This window comes from Mya arenaria, chromosome 12 (genome assembly GCF_026914265.1).
Source record: "Mya arenaria isolate MELC-2E11 chromosome 12, ASM2691426v1".
NCBI classification, from domain to species: domain Eukaryota; kingdom Metazoa; phylum Mollusca; class Bivalvia; order Myida; family Myidae; genus Mya; species Mya arenaria.
This window is the reverse complement of record NC_069133.1, coordinates 25,643,224-25,661,122: the sequence shown is the minus strand read 5'-3', so window position 1 is coordinate 25,661,122 and position 17,899 is coordinate 25,643,224. Positions and strand designations below refer to the sequence as shown.

The following is a 17,899-nucleotide window of genomic DNA, read 5'->3' as shown; positions in this document are numbered from 1 at the left end:
ACTGTCTCATGCATGTTTCCACTGTGTGGGTGCTCACCTGTGACTGTCTCATCCATGTTTCCACTGTGTGGGTGCTCACCTGCGACTGTCTCATGCATGTTTCCACTGTGTGGGTGCTCACCTGCGACTGTCTCATGCATGTTTCCACTGTGTGGGTGCTCACCTGCGACTGTCTCATGCATGTTTCCACTGTGTGGGTGCTCACCTGCGACTGTCTCATGCATGTTTCCACTGTGTGGGTGCTCACTTGCGACTGTCTCATGCATGTTTCCACTGTGTGGGTGCTCACCTGCGACTGTCTGATGCATGTTTCCACTGTGTGGGTGCTCACCTGTGACTGTCTCATGCATGTTTCCACTGTGTGGGTGCTCACCTGCGACTGTCTGATGCATGTTTCCACTGTGTGGGTGCTCACCTGCGACTGTCTGATGCATGTTTCCACTGTGTGGGTGCTCACCTGCGACTGTCTGATGCATGTTTCCACTGTGTGGGTGCTCACCTGTGACTGTCTGATGCATGTTTCCATTGTGTGGGTGCTCACCTGCGACTGTCTCATGCATGTTTCCACTGTGTGGGTGCTCACCTGCGACTGTCTCATGCATGTTTCCACTGTGTGGGTGCTCACCTGCGACTGTCTCATGCATGTTTCCACTGTGTGGGTGCTCACTTGCGACTGTCTCATGCATGTTTCCACTGTGTGGGTGCTCACCTGCGACTGTCTCATGCATGTTTCCACTGTGTGGGTGCTCACCTGCGACTGTCTCATGCATGTTTCCACTGTGTGGGTGCTCACTTGCGACTGTCTCATGCATGTTTCCACTGTGTGGGTGCTCACCTGCGACTGTCTGATGCATGTTTCCACTGTGTGGGTGCTCACCTGTGACTGTCTCATGCATGTTTCCACTGTGTGGGTGCTCACCTGCGACTGTCTGATGCATGTTTCCACTGTGTGGGTGCTCACCTGCGACTGTCTGATGCATGTTTCCACTGTGTGGGTGCTCACCTGCGACTGTCTCATGCATGTTTCCATTGTGTGGGTGCTCACCTGCGACTGTCTCATCCATGTTTCCACTGTGTGGGTGCTCACCTGCGACTGTCTCATCCATGTTTCCACTGTGTGGGTGCTCACCTGCGACTGTCTGATGCATGTTTCCACTGTGTGGGTGCTCACCTGCGACTGTCTGATGCATGTTTCCACTGTGTGGGTGCTCACCTGTGACTGTCTGATGCATGTTTCCACTGTGTGGGTGCTCACCTGTGACTGTCTGATGCATGTTTCCACTGTGTGGGTGCTCACCTGTGACTGTCTGATGCATGTTTCCACTGTGTGGGTGCTCACCTGCGACTGTCTGATGCATGTTTCCACTGTGTGGGTGCTCACCTGCGACTGTCTGATGCATGTTTCCACTGTGTGGGTGCTCACCTGCGACTGTCTGATGCATGTTTCCACTGTGTGGGTGCTCACCTGCGACTGTCTGATGCATGTTTCCACTGTGTGGGTGCTCACCTGCGACTGTCTGATGCATGTTTCCACTGTGTGGGTGCTCACCTGTGACTGTCTCATCCATGTTTCCACTGTGTGGGTGCTCACCTGCGACTGTCTCATGCATGTTTCCACTGTGTGGGTGCTCACCTGCGACTGTCTCATGCATGTTTCCACTGTGTGGGTGCTCACCTGCGACTGTCTCATGCATGTTTCCACTGTGTGGGTGCTCACCTGTGACTGTCTGATGCATGTTTCCACTGTGTGGGTGCTCACCTGTGACTGTCTCATGCATGTTTCCACTGTGTGGGTGCTCACCTGCGACTGTCTCATGCATGTTTCCACTGTGTGGGTGCTCACCTGCGACTGTCTCATCCATGTTTCCACTGTGTGGGTGCTCACCTGCGACTGTCTCATGCATGTTTCCACTGTGTGGGTGCTCACCTGCGACTGTCTCATGCATGTTTCCACTGTGTGGGTGCTCACCTGCGACTGTCTCATGCATGTTTCCACTGTGTGGGTGCTCACCTGCGACTGTCTCATGCATGTTTCCACTGTGTGGGTGCTCACCTGCGACTGTCTCATGCATGTTTCCACTGTGTGGGTGCTCACCTGCGACTGTCTCATGCATGTTTCCACTGTGTGGGTGCTCACCTGCGACTGTCTCATGCATGTTTCCACTGTGTGGGTGCTCACCTGCGACTGTCTCATCCATGTTTCCACTGTGTGGGTGCTCACCTGTGACTGTCTCATCCATGTTTCCACTGTGTGGGTGCTCACCTGCGACTGTCTCATGCATGTTTCCACTGTGTGGGTGCTCACCTGCGACTGTCTCATGCATGTTTCCACTGTGTGGGTGCTCACCTGCGACTGTCTCATGCATGTTTCCACTGTGTGGGTGCTCACCTGCGACTGTCTCATGCATGTTTCCACTGTGTGGGTGCTCACCTGCGACTGTCTCATGCATGTTTCCACTGTGTGGGTGCTCACCTGCGACTGTCTCATGCATGTTTCCACTGTGTGGGTGCTCACTTGCGACTGTCTGATGCATGTTTCCACTGTGTGGGTGCTCACCTGCGACTGTCTCATGCATGTTTCCACTGTGTGGGTGCTCACCTGCGACTGTCTCATGCATGTTTCCACTGTGTGGGTGCTCACCTGCGACTGTCTGATGCATGTTTCCACTGTGTGGGTGCTCACCTGCGACTGTCTGATGCATGTTTCCACTGTGTGGGTGCTCACCTGCGACTGTCTCATGCATGTTTCCACTGTGTGGGTGCTCACCTGCGACTGTCTCATGCATGTTTCCACTGTGTGGGTGCTCACCTGCGACTGTCTCATGCATGTTTCCACTGTGTGGGTGCTCACCTGCGACTGTCTCATGCATGTTTCCACTGTGTGGGTGCTCACCTGCGACTGTCTCATGCATGTTTCCACTGTGTGGGTGCTCACCTGCGACTGTCTCATGCATGTTTCCACTGTGTGGGTGCTCACCTGCGACTGTCTCATGCATGTTTCCACTGTGTGGGTGCTCACCTGCGACTGTCTCATGCATGTTTCCACTGTGTGGGTGCTCACTTGCGACTGTCTCATGCATGTTTCCACTGTGTGGGTGCTCACCTGCGACTGTCTGATGCATGTTTCCACTGTGTGGGTGCTCACCTGCGACTGTCTCATGCATGTTTCCACTGTGTGGGTGCTCACCTGCGACTGTCTCATGCATGTTTCCACTGTGTGGGTGCTCACCTGCGACTGTCTGATGCATGTTTCCACTGTGTGGGTGCTCACCTGCGACTGTCTGATGCATGTTTCCACTGTGTGGGTGCTCACCTGCGACTGTCTCATCCATGTTTCCACTGTGTGGGTGCTCACCTGCGACTGTCTCATCCATGTTTCCACTGTGTGGGTGCTCACCTGCGACTGTCTGATGCATGTTTCCACTGTGTGGGTGCTCACCTGCGACTGTCTGATGCATGTTTCCACTGTGTGGGTGCTCACCTGCGACTGTCTGATGCATGTTTCCACTGTGTGGGTGCTCACCTGTGACTGTCTGATGCATGTTTCCACTGTGTGGGTGCTCACCTGTGACTGTCTGATGCATGTTTCCACTGTGTGGGTGCTCACCTGTGACTGTCTGATGCATGTTTCCACTGTGTGGGTGCTCACCTGCGACTGTCTGATGCATGTTTCCACTGTGTGGGTGCTCACCTGCGACTGTCTGATGCATGTTTCCACTGTGTGGGTGCTCACCTGTGACTGTCTGATGCATGTTTCCACTGTGTGGGTGCTCACCTGTGACTGTCTGATGCATGTTTCCATTGTGTGGGTGCTCACCTGCGACTGTCTGATGCATGTTTCCACTGTGTGGGTGCTCACCTGCGACTGTCTGATGCATGTTTCCACTGTGTGGGTGCTCACCTGTGACTGTCTGATGCTGACTCAGAACTGAGGTTGAGACTCTCTGGTCGTGGTAGGCTGGAAAATGTCACGGACAACAGTCGCACTTGACCTCGTATACTGAAACATAACCAAAAGGTCAGAGGGTTTGATGAAGAAAAAGTGATAATTATATTATATGACAGGCTTTATCTTAGAAGCCTTTGTTGCAAAACAACATAACTTACATGAATGCAATGATCACCCACTGTTACTTTGCACTTGACCAAACATCAGGGGAAAATTCCAATACAAAACCAGTAAGAAATAGAAAGTTTTTTATTTTGTCATAAAATTTGATGTCTCCATCTCTGCACATGTCTCAATATGGTGAACAATTGTGGCAAGTTATTTCCAATCCATCAAGAGGTTCCAGAGATAAGGAGCAGACTCGAAATATAGTCATATCACCTTTGGTGTTTGGTGTTGCCTTGACCTTGAACCCAGCTGGTTTTAACAGAAACTCTGCACATTTTCTCAATATGGTGAACATTTGTGGCCAGTTATTTCAAAATCCTTCAAGCCGTTCCAGGATGTAGAGTAGACAAGAAATCAAATCATATGACTTCTGACCTCTTAGAGTTACCTTGATCTTGAACCCAATTGGTTGTAAGGTGAACATTTATTTCAAAATCCTTGAAGCTGTTCAAGAGATATTGGGCAGACACAAAATGTAGTCATATGACCATTGACCTCTATGTGACCTTGACCTTAAACCAAGCTGGTTGTAACATGCTCTCTGCACATCCTCTTCATATAATGAAGATCCGACATCAAACATAGTTTTGTTATAGTCATATGACCTTTGTCCTCTTAAGTGTGGGCTTGACCTTGAAATGAGCTGGTTGTAACATGCGCTCAGCACATCATCTCAATATTGTGAACATTTGTAAAGTTATTTCAAAATCCTTCATGTGGTTCAAGAGATATGTAGTCATAAGACCTTTGATCTCTTACGTGTGACCTTGACCTTGATATGAGCTGGTTGTAACCTGCACACAGCATACTGTCTCAGTATGGTGAACATTTGTGGCAAATTATTTCAAAATCCTTCAAGCAGTTGGTTCAAGGGAAATGGAGGGAGGACGAATAAAGTCATATTATAGTCTTTGTGACTTTTGACCTCTAAGTGTGACCTTGCCCATCCCCTGAGCTGGTTGATACAGGCCCTCTGAACATCTCAATATGGTGGAAATGTGTGGAGAATTGTTTCGAAATCCTTCAATGGGTTCATGGAGCAGACATGAAATGTACTCCTATAACCTTTGATCTGCGTGTAACCTTGACCTTGAACCTTGCACATTTCCTCAATATGGTAAACGTTTGGAGGGAGCGGACACAAATAAAAGTTATATTAAATGAATTTCACCTTTCACCTCAAAGTATTACCTTGAGCTGGTTGTAACATGCTCCTTGCACTTCATCTCAACACGGTGAACATTTGAGGCAAGTTATTTAAATCTTTTAAGCGGTTCAAACATTATGGAGTGGACACGATTTGTGATGGACAGATGGACTGACAGACAGACTACTTGAGCAACATCTATATGCACCCCCCCACCCACCCCCCGCCCATTTATGGGAGAAGACATAATAGCAGTCACAACAGAGTGTGAGCATTATTTGGATTAATACAACCCTGTGAATATATCTGCTGGATCATTCTATTGATACTTCATGGATTTGTTTATGAGAACAATCAAATGTTTAGTTATTGATTTTATAAGTGAAATTTTATTTTATTAATTTAAGGAATTACAACTATTTATATGATGAAATCATTTTTTATTTATCAGAACCAAATATCTACCTTTATACCAAATATTATTAAATGTGTATACCTTATCATTCAATACACAACAAACCCAGTGCTATGACACCATCCGGCACTGTCTCAAGTCAGGTCAAGCCAAACAAGTATACATACCTATGTGCGTTTGTTGGTTGTGAAAGGACGTGGAGCTTCTGACATGGCCCCGAGTCCGACGTGAAAACAGTGAACAGACGACCCAGGCTACCAGATGTAAACCTAGAAGGAAAAAAACAAGCTGATTTTTATGTATAATTGATAAAGTGACACTCGTACTTAAAATCAATACATATGCACGTATAACAAACAAAAAACTTGAGTTGTAAACCTTTAAATATTTACTACACTTAATGCATTAATGGAAAATAATAATTACTGATAACAAGATTATAACTTTGTTTTTAATAGCTGAAAACGCACAAATATTAAATGACTCGTGAGTCCAAAAAGATATAGAGTGATCAACTATCGTCTCGTAAGGTAGAAATACCATGTTTTCTTAACCTTTCTTTCAAATTAAATCATGGTTTCATTCGTAAGAACCATTGTTTTTAATATTTTTTCTTCCTATTCAGTAAATTAAAACAATTGTATTAATTGTTTTCAAAACAATTGAGATCTGTTCTATTAAATCTTAAATAACTGAATTGAAGGCATTGATACCAAAATCAGTTGATTCCAAGACAATATCTTTAAAAAGTAAAAACTGCCAATCTGTGTGAGGGCAGCTTTAAGGTATGGTAAATTATTTCAAAAAGTCACATTTGCATGTCTACTTACTGTGCAAATTTAGGGGTTAGATGTTTTGTGCCCTCCTCTCTGAAAAAATACAAATAATGCAGACAATTCTTTTTCTGAATGACTGTTGATCATGACCTTGACATACTGACCTAAAAAAGACGGGATAAACTGCTGGTAAAAATACAGTATATCACTGTTTCATGTAATTGTGCCGACAAACGTTTCCTCAGAATGATGAACATGTTCTCGACCTTTGATCTACAGATCTCAAAAACCTTAGGAGGGATCTACCGATTCAAAGACAACCTATCACTGAAGTTGATCCTACATCAAACCATTCTGGAATTATTGCCTGGAAAAAATCTGGTATACCAACCAACCAAGGTAGCGACCGTCTGACATTTAAAAACCTAGATGCCACTTTTTTTTCAAAAGAAGGCATAAAAAAATATGCTAATTTTGAAACCAACAATACTCACCCATGCTGAGCAGCAAACAAATAGAGTGAGGAGACACACTTTAGAGACGAGCCTATCTGACCCTGGAATATAAAGTCTTACAGGTGTGAATTTCAATCAAACAAAAATTGCATGAGCCTTTCTGACCATGGAATAAACACACAAGTCTTAAAGGCTTTGACTTCAATCATCAGAACATTATTTGACAATATGTAGTATAATTACAATCAATTTGGTTTAAAATAAGGGTACCATAAGGTGATGGCAATGCTCTTCAGAATTGCTCAGCCATTAGACAGATTTCCAAGCCCCGCAAATGCCTTATACTTGAGAAAAACTTAAATTTACCCCAACATACTATGTTATAAAAGCCATTAGATACGGGGAAGAAAATAAATAGAAGTCCTTCTTTCATTAACCGTATCAGTAAAATATTTACACAGTTTCACTATTAGGAAACATTGCTAACATAACAGGTGTTAGATTACCGCTGGTCTGTGTAGGGCAGATTTGACAGTCGTCTCAAGTGATTCCTGGACCTGTAGGAGGGACTTATTGGTCTCCACAGGGTAAAGCACCTTACTGTCTGTAACATTAAATTAGAGAAGCATAGTAAAATATGAAGTTTTTGTTCTTTATATGCATCATAATAGGGTCAGTATTTCATTTGACATTTTTCATGGTTGGCCCTTAAAATCATGATTCCCATATACATACCTTTCAGTTTGAGATTGAGGCCGGCCCTCGAAATCATGAATCCTGTACACTTACCTTTAAGACTATGGCTTACCCTTAAAATCATTAAAGCCATATACATACTTTAAAACTGTTGATCGCCCTCAAAATCATGCACACTTACCCTTTTGACTGTGGATGGCCCTTAAATCATGCATCCCATATCCATACCTTTGAAATTTTGACTGGCCCTCGAAATCATGAATCCTGAACACTTATCTAAGACTGTGGCTTGCCCTTAAACTCGTGAATCCTGTATACATATCTTTATGACTGTGGCTGGCCCTTGAACTCGTGAATCCTGTATACATACCTTTATGACTGTGGCTGGCCCTTAAACTCGTAAATCCTGTATACATACCTTTATGACTGTGGCTGGCCCTTAAACTTGTGAATCCTGTATACATACCTTTATGACTGTGGCTGACCCTTAAAATCATGAATCCCAAACACATACCTTTGTGACTGTAACTGACCATTAAAATCATGAATCGCAAACACATACCTTTGTGACTGTAACTGACCATTAAAATCATGAATCGCAAACACATACCTTTGTGACTGTAACTGACCATTAAAATCATGAATCCAAACACATACCTTTGTGACTGTAACTGACCATTAAAATCATGAATCGCAAACACATACCTTTGTGACTGTAACTGACCATTAAAATCATGAATCCAAACACATACCTTTGTGACTGTAACTGACTATTAAAATCATGAATCCCAAACACATACCTTTGTGACTGTAACTGACCATTAAAATCATGAATCGCAAACACATACCTTTGTGACTGTAACTGACCATTAAAATCATGAATCGCAAACACATACCTTTGTGACTGTAACTGACCATTAAAATCATGAATCCAAACACATACCTTTGTGACTGTAACTGACCATTAAAATCATGAATCCAAACACATACCTTTGTGACTGTGGCTGACCCTTAAAATCATGAATCCAAACACATACCTTTGTGACTGTAACTGACCATTAAAATCATGAATCGCAAACACATACCTTTATGACTGTAATTGACCATTAAAATCATGAATCGCAAACACATACCTTTATGACTGTAACTGACCCTTAAAATCATGAATCTCAAACACATACCTTTGTGACTGTAACTGACCCTTAAAATCATGAATCCAAACACATACCTTTGTGACTGTAACTGACCCTTAAAATCATAATTCCAAAACACATTTTTAAGACTGTTGCTGACTCATTAAAACAAATCATCAATCTCATACACATACCTTTAAGACTATGGCTGGATCTACAGAACTGTACCCAGGGATTCCCAGATACATCAGGTGGTGAGCTTAGGTTCTCTTTCTTCAGGTACTGAAATACAACCACAAGTAAGCTTGCAATAAAAAAAATGTTGAAGAAAAATATTACTAAGGGCAGACAAGATATTCTTTTTAGCAAGCCTCTGTTCAAAATCACATGCCCCAACTATTTTTCCCAGAAATAATAGGACAAAGGCTAGAAGGGATTAAAGAATGAATGTTAAAATAATGTTTGTTGTGAGCTTTTGTCAGAAACAAGAGCTGTCACAGTATGTGACGAATGCCCCCGATTGTGACATTGACCTATGAACAAGGTCAGTACATGAAAAGTTGATCTTGCCTTTACATGTCAAATACATATGGCAATGTATTTTAAATTGCCTCTAAACATAAAAAATACCACCCATACTTGACAACCGACACTGTTATGTCCTTATAAGCAGCATTCCATTGTGAATACACACTAAGTGTGACCTTGAACTTAGAGGTAGGGACATGGATCTTGCACGTGACATGTCGTCTTGGTATGTCGGACACATGTGGCAAGTCATTTTAAAATCTGTCCATACAAGAGAAAGTTACAGCCTGGACACGACAACTTATACTCTATGTCCTTATATATGCAGCATTCCATTGTGAATAAACACCCAAGTATGACCTTGACCTTAAGAGATAGGGACACGGGTCTGTCATGCGACACATCGTCTTGGTATGTGGAACACATGTGGCAAGTTATTTTAAAATCTATCAATACAAGGGAAAGTTACAGCCCAGACACGACAACTTATACTCTATGTCCTTATATGCAGCACTCCGTTGTGAATAAACACCTAAGTGTGACCTTGACCTTAGAGGTAGGGACACGAGCCTTGACGTGACACGTCGTCTTGGTATGTGGAACACATGTGGCAAGTTATTTTAAAATCTGTCAATACAAGGGAAAGTTACAGCCCGGACATGACAACCTATACACTATATCTTTATATGCAGCACTCCATTGTGAATAAACACCTAAGAGGTAGGGACACGGGTCGTGCATGCAACACGTCGTCTTGGTATGTCAAACACATGTGGGAAGTTATTTTAAAATCTGTCAATACAAGGGAAAGTTACAGCCCGGACAAAACAACTTATAATCTATGTCCTTATATGCGGCACTCCATTGTGAATAAACACTAAGTGTGACCTTGACCTTAGAGGTAGGGACACGGGTCTTGCACATGACACGTCGTCTTGGTATGTGAAACACATGTGGCAAGTTATTTTAAAATCTGTCCATACAAGGGAAAGTTGCAGCCCGGACACGACAACCTATACTCTATGTCCTTATATGCAGCACTCCTTTGTGAATAAACATTAAGTGTGACCTTGACCTTAGAGTTAGGGACATGGGTTGTGCACGCGACACGTCTTCTTGGAATGTCAGACACATGTGGCAAGTAATTTTAAAATCTGTCCATACAAGGGAAAGGTACAGCCCAGACACAAGTTATTGAGCTGGACACACGGACGGACGGATGGTGCGATTTTAATATGCCCACCTTCAGGGGCATAAAAACAACACTTAACAATAACTAACCACCTGTTTTTTTTCCTAAAAATTTGAATGAGAATTTTTTTTTTTTTTCCTGGCCTTAAATTGTGTAGGTTTGGCAACATACTGAAAGAATCTATGATAAAAAATTAGAAATATACTTACCTAAAAACTAAACATTTCAGCAACTTTATTCTTCAATATGTATGCACTTCTTTCTCATCGTACATGTCCGAGTATTCAACTGTGCTGTGTTACAATTGAAGACATTATTCTTTGACCCTAAATCAACGTTACCATACCTGTCCAACTTTCTCGAGCTTGAAGCCTGCCCGCTTGTCCGTCGGGGAGAGAGCTCTAAGGTCCTCTATTGACTCTTCTTCCTCCTTCTGTAAAAACAAGGCTTGTGCGTTTACAATAAATGCATGAGTTTCTATAAATTATCTTCAGCCCCGTTTCATAACAGGATTAAGGGGACAAAATTTTGGTTGATGGAATTTTAATTTTAACGAGAAAAACATTTTAGACAGTACAGTACGAGTCAGGAGGGGCAAGTTGCACATTAGTTTACAAAGTGCTTCATAAGGGGTTGTCAGGTTAGCGCATTGGTTAGCACACTCACTTCTCACCATGGCAGCCTGGGTTTGATTCCCAGCCTGGATGCTTGTCAGTTTGGTCGATGGTCACCAAGCAGATCAATGTGTTTTCTGCTGGTTCTTCAGTTCCCCCACAACAAAAGACCACACTGCCATGCCACAGGCCAACGAGAGTGACTTAATATAAGTTATCATAACTTTCTTCACAATTGTTATATAAAAAAAATATATAATGTTTAAACGAAGGAAAACATAAGTGCTGTGTTGTGCTACTAAGAGCTCTTTGCTTAAGCAATTCCCACCAGGTGAGATATATTTTAGTGTTTTTTTCTACATACAGGTTCCTTCATACCTCTGTAAACTGGGCAAAGTTGTCCCTGAGGAAGTCAGCCACAAAGTTCACATCATGCTGGGTCATCTGATGGCAACAATCATAGACAAATGTCAAATCAATGTACAGTCGAAATTTGCTAAGTCAAACACTGTAATCTGGAATATCTGCTAAGAATGTGTCTTTTGGAATGAGCTGGATTTAGGTAGCCATGTTTTGTATTTCGATTATGTTGAATGTTCGTTACCTCAAATATTTGCCGAGGTCACAATGACCTCAATATAGTGAGTTTTGGCTGTACACATAAAACAGCTCAAAATATGATGAACAATGTATAAAACTAATTTACATAACATCATGGCTCATAACAACATAACCTGTAAGAAGTTCAACTATCAAGGGATACATGTGAATAATCATTACCCAGAAATTGTCAGTCTAAGATAATGGCATTAATGAAATTCCGTACAACTTTCATATTACTATTACTATATTACATAACATATTTTTATAATTTACATCAACATTATTTTATAAGGCTACCACAAGACATCTATCTATGCAGTTAACAAAGAGCAGCTTTGGGTGGAAACCAATGCTTGTTAGATTTATTAAGAAGGGTCATTATTACAGCCAAAGTGACGAGGCGTAATCCAGAATAACGTGGACATTTTACATATTTTCTTTATTTTCCTTCCAAGTTATTTAAAAATTCATAAATATTCAAAGTGTTCTGCGATGAGATATTAATTTGTTAGTATGTTAATTTAATGTGTAAGGGAGGAAGACGGAAAAAGACAAGGGCATGACGTCGTTGAAGAATGTCATCAAAGGGTTTGCCGTTTGACAGTCTGTGATATAGCCAGCATCATTAGGAATGGGATACAGAAGTGTGCAAAGGATTTTAACAGAGGATGTTGGCATGCGAAAAGTTTGTGGGAGATGGGTCCATTGATTGCTACGTGAGGAAGAGAGACAAAAACCTGTGCATGATTCAAAAACATTCCACGGAAAGGTGAACAAGTTATGAACTTTGATCATTGCCACCTAATAAATATGGCTATGGTTTTACGATTTTGTAACTAAGCAACAATTTTCCTCTCTACCAACCCTGGAAGAGGACAGAGTAAACAAGTCTTTAAGTACATGTTCATCATGTTTATGGACTAACAGGGAATGCTTCTCAGCCACATTGTACCTCAGGGTCAAACGGCATCCCAGAAATCAAGAGGCAGCTTAATTTACGTCATTTTTTATTCCCTATGTGAATTGCAAGTATATGAGTTTAATGTGATGATACTCTACATTTTCTAGGGAGTGGTATCCGGACATTTATACACCGTGGATTAAGTGCCATAAAAAGTGTCAGTGTTTGTGGGAAATACATCGAAACAATATGACGCTTAATGAGCGCAACTTCCTTGGACTGCATCGGTCTGGTTCAACCATATTTCATATATAGAATGTAATTCAGTGAAAATAATATGCATTGCTCTGAAAATTGAATGAATTATATCAGATACATTATATGTATTGTATGTGAAGTTTTAAGGCAGATATAGAAATATACCAAGACATGATTGAAAATGCATATATTGGAATAAGAATATGATTGAAGATGAATATCATTTTATTCTTGTATGTCCATTTTATAAAGATATTAGACAAATGTGCTTACCACGATTTTATTGTCATTGGCCAACCAAGAAAAATCTATGTAATTTGTTAAGTTCTGAAAATGCAGCATTATTAAGGAAACTTGCTAAATTTGTTTATATTGCCACAGAAAAGCGCAAAAGTGCTTTAATTTAATTTAATTATTGCTAATTAGTATTTGAATAGCTATATTTATATTTGTTCTTGAATTTATGCTCTTCTCATACAACATTTATGTCAATACTGTTTTATATTGCCGCCGTGAATGTATATATATGCATTTGGCTACGAACATGTTAATGTTTATGCCTAATAAAAGTTCTGTTCTGTTCTATATTCTATGTGCAATGATATTTATCAAAAAAGACCACGTAATTCTGGATCAACCTTCGTATGGGCCCTGCTGTACATGTACATATTGTCTCTGACAACATGTGGATCAAGTTTCATTTCAATGTCTTTTTTTTTTACATTTTTTGAAGTAATGGCTAAGTTTTTGCATGACAATGCCAACAACAACAACAACACCAAGGCTTTGACAATATCACAACTTGTGTTTTCTTTAGATAACAGACAAAATTAAACACACGTATGATAATCTAGTGTTTACCTTGCTAAGTTCAGGTGGAGGTTTCTCATCTGATAGACGCAGTATTACTGTAAGGAAATAAGCAATGGTGAATTTCAAATTAACTGCAAAGAGGAAATCTGTGGTGAATAACAATTACTGTTAAAAGTATTAAAACTGCAAAGAGCCATGGTAAATTTCAACTAGAATTACACGAATCAGATATTGTCTGTAATATTTCTAGTCAAAGTCACCCTGACATTACTTTTGACCAAACAATCAATAGATTTATCTTCTGTCCATTCCCAAAGTATATACCAAATTTGAGTAATCTACACAAATTCATTCAAAAGTCATTCATCAGAAACGAAATCACCTGAAATTGTTCTAGTAAAAGTCATCATGACCTATTGACCTGAAAATCATTAAGGGTCATCTACTGACCATCAACTACTGACCACCAATGTGCGTACCAAGTTTAAAGACTACATTTAGTAAGTCAATAATTACTGCTAAAAACAATGGAAAATGAAACAGTCAGTTTTTCTATTAAAGGTCATCAGGACCTTGACCTTGGACTTTTTGACTCCCAAATCAATGATATGGCAGTATTAGTGCAAGGAAATTAATCATGGTGAATTTCAAACATCAAATGTCACACATTTTTTGAAATTGGTTTTACTTACCTACATAGAGCCACCTGAAGAAAGCCTTGAAATTCCTAATACTGCCATCAATCACTCTGAAATATGGACATGACACAGATGTAGATAATTAGCAAAGTCTTTTTAGCATAAACAAATTTAAAAAGATAACGCTTTTGAATTATGTATTTAAGTATAGAACTTTGCCCTATTAAAATTGAAGGTACTTATTTGGCATAAATTGTTGCCTGTTGGGAGCATCCATCATTATCAAATCCGATTCACTTACTTGACCTTTTAACCCACTGACCTCAAAATAAATCAGGTTCTTCTACTGTTTTATAATGAATATATTTACTAAGATTAAGGACAGTAGGATCAAGCTTTCCGGATATATTGTGCAGAAACAAATTTTTCAAGTAAGTCACTATGTTCTTGACCATTGACCTACAAAAAGGGTCGTATACATTATCAATAATCATACCAAGTTTTTGAAAAGATGAATAATTTTTGGGTATATTGTGAAAAATTATTCTTGCATTCAGATCACCTTGACCTTGACCTTTTGCAAATAGACCTCAAAATCACCATCCCATCATTTTCTGTGACCTTGACCTTTGACAAAATGAGGGGTCATCTACAGGTCATCTTTTGGGGTGCCTACTAATAAAAATCCATGATCATACATCTAATCACTCTCCTACTATTTTCTGGACAACTGACAATGAGCTTGACCTTTGATGTCAAAAATGACCTGCCAACACTAATTTAATAGATGTCAAGGATTAATTACTTGTGGAGTTTCATGGTTTGTACATTTAACCATTCTCAAATGAATGGGCTCACAATGTTTTTGAAAAGAGTTGACAATGAATTTGACCTTTGACATAAAATTAAAGGTGATCAACAATGGGTGAAGGGCATCGTAGTAGTGTAGTTTCATCTTCCTATATTGACCAACAGAAAGACAGACATACCATCTGGCATACCATACAACATTCTAACAATTGCAAATCTATATGCTCCATCAGTAGTACTGATTTTTTTAAGCTCCATTGTAACAAAAGCTGATAGCTCATAGAGTCACTCTCAAGTCTGTTTCCTGTGTAAAAGCCTGTACTGGTGTTCATATTAAAAGGCTATGATAAAGAACTCATGATCTGGATCGAACCCAAAACCTCTTGGGTGAGAGACAAATACCTTTACTTATACTTATTCACACCATTCTCATACTCCTTCTTCTTAAAAGGGGTTAATATATAAACACAAAATAGTGTTGATCCTTACTGCTGTAGTTCACTGGTTTTGAGGACAAACGACCCGGCCGTGATAAGAGCCTTGTGGAGCCACTCCAAGTCGATTCCTAGGACTCCAAACCTCTCATAATACTGGGCCATACCGCGCATCTCAGCCAAGTGATACACTATACCCTGGCTTACACTGAAAATACACCAGCATTCAGAGTTTGGCCAAAATATTGTGTGGTTAGGGTTACATCTTGTCCAAAAACAGGTATGTTAGTAGTGCTGCCACGATACTGGTATATCGTGGTACGAAGCAAACTAGAGGCCCAAAAGGGCCTATGCTCTACTGGCATGGCTTTTGTGGTCATATCAATCCAGAGCATGTATGTATGGGTAAAAGGCAACAGACATATAGTTTATGTTTTGTGTTTGGGTTACCTGAAAACGTAGCACGTTCAACATCTGAGCCCAGAAAGTATTGTAAGCAGATTAGTTGCATGAACTATTTTAATATGTGCCAAGTAAAAGTCATCTGACAAAAAAAATGCTTTCAAAACTGTACTCATAGTAAAATTTTCTGTAGTTTTAAAAGTTAAAAAAAGTTGGTCAAAAGGTCAAAGTCAAGGGCATCCTAGGACAACATTGATCAATTTGAACAAACATTCACAATCAATTGTGGCCAGTAATGACACCAGGTGCATAACTTAAACATTCACAACCAATTTTGTTAAGATGAATGGGCAAACTACAGAACTTAAAGCTAAAAAATGGCCTTTGGGCTTTCAACAAGAACAAGGCAGAGTAATTCACAAAATCAACTGCAGAAGCAAAAAGCAAATTGTCTCTCAAAATCCTAGACTTGCAAATAGTCTCCCTTAACTCTAGACTTGAATTAACATATACATGTAAACTTGGCTAAAAATAGAATTCGCTCATGCAGACCTGGCTAAAAATAGAAAGCATTTCTTTAAAACTTTCATGGCCCATAATCTAGGCATTCATGGCCGGATCTTGCTGGTTTTCGAAAGGAACCAAGCTTTAATGGATATCTAGATACTGTACAAGTTTCATCGAGATATAATCAAAACTGAAGACTGTATCGTGTTCACAACCAATTGTTTACACAATAGCATTTTTTTATACTATCAAGGGCCAAAATCTAGGCATGCATGGGCGGATCTGGCTGGTTTTCGAAAGGAACCGAGCTCTAATGGATATCTAGATACTGTACAAGTTTCATCGAGATACAATCAAAACTGAAGACTGTATCGTGTTCACAAGCAATTGTTTACAGACGCACGACCGCACGGATGCACATACTACGTACACATTACCATCGCATAAGCTCTTCTGGCCTTTGGCCAGTAGAGCTAAAAAATATCGTACCGCGGTACAACATTAGTGTACCGGTTTTTCCATTAAAATTCAATTTTTAAAGTTTATCGTCTTTTCATAATTGTTTACATATTTCTAGTCCAAAGTTAAAAATGATATAGAAGTTTTGAACTCCGTGATGGTCTATTGTTGTGTTTGGTTCATTTGTTTTTAGTTAGATATGTTCTAGTTAACATATGATATCATCATATCTATGAATTGTTTAAGCACTTTGCCGATTTGAATAAAATGTTCCAATTCGAAACAATATTATTAATACACAAAAATATCGCGGTACGTATCGCGATACGCTGCTCTTGTAGCGATATACCGTGATTCGGTCTTGGCGTATCGTGACAGCCCTATATGTTAGGTGCTGATTTTTTGTTTTTATTAGGCTTTATGTTAGAATGAAATTGTGATCATTAGGGAATTGCGTAAAAATAATCTTCAGAATAAAGCTTACATATTTTTAATTCTGTTATGACTTTTTTTACCAAAAGACTATAGAAACAGTACCGTTGGCACCTATTTTGCAAGCAGGGTGGGGTAACCCGAGACAGAAGTTCTTTTATTTAGCTCAAAAGTATAACAATCAATCAAAAAATAGGTAGTACAGAAACTGAAATTTATGGAAGTATCCTGTGCTAATAATGTATATATCCTTTGCAGCCGAACAGCCAACTCATTAATGACATTGGTACTTACGTCTGCAAGTGTTTCACAACCAGTTTCTGAATGTTGTTGTATGACGTCTCAATGGAGTTACCAAGCTTTTTTAAACCCTGTATAAAACAAAATATATAGTAAAATACTGGAAGAAACAAATTATTTAATAAGCACATATATGTATATATTTTCACTGATGAGATCAATGCTATCTTAAAAGTTCAAAATGGAAACATTTTACTGGTACATCATATCATATTAAAACAATATACTTGAAAAATCTATGCATCAAAGTTAGTTTCTACGAAAAGCTT

The 17,899-nt window shown here is 40.1% G+C and overlaps 1 protein-coding gene across 2 annotated transcripts in view; it reads right to left on the bottom strand.

Annotated features, from left to right (window-relative positions):
- LOC128212069 (anaphase-promoting complex subunit 4-like) overlaps nucleotides 1-17,899 on the bottom strand; it is a 45,114-nt gene that overhangs the window by 13,052 nt on the left and 14,163 nt on the right. For both annotated transcript variants that reach the window (XM_052917315.1, XM_052917316.1), the window contains 12 exons: nucleotides 17,625-17,701; nucleotides 15,586-15,738; nucleotides 14,341-14,396; nucleotides 13,697-13,743; nucleotides 11,452-11,517; nucleotides 10,806-10,892; nucleotides 8,934-9,021; nucleotides 7,417-7,514; nucleotides 6,950-7,011; nucleotides 6,510-6,548; nucleotides 5,847-5,948; nucleotides 3,902-4,000 (listed from right to left, as the gene is read on the bottom strand). In XM_052917315.1, coding sequence (XP_052773275.1) covers nucleotides 3,902-4,000; nucleotides 5,847-5,948; nucleotides 6,510-6,548; nucleotides 6,950-7,011; nucleotides 7,417-7,514; nucleotides 8,934-9,021; nucleotides 10,806-10,892; nucleotides 11,452-11,517; nucleotides 13,697-13,743; nucleotides 14,341-14,396; nucleotides 15,586-15,738; nucleotides 17,625-17,701 — 974 coding nt within the window. The remainder of the gene's footprint in view (nucleotides 1-3,901; nucleotides 4,001-5,846; nucleotides 5,949-6,509; nucleotides 6,549-6,949; nucleotides 7,012-7,416; nucleotides 7,515-8,933; nucleotides 9,022-10,805; nucleotides 10,893-11,451; nucleotides 11,518-13,696; nucleotides 13,744-14,340; nucleotides 14,397-15,585; nucleotides 15,739-17,624; nucleotides 17,702-17,899) is intronic.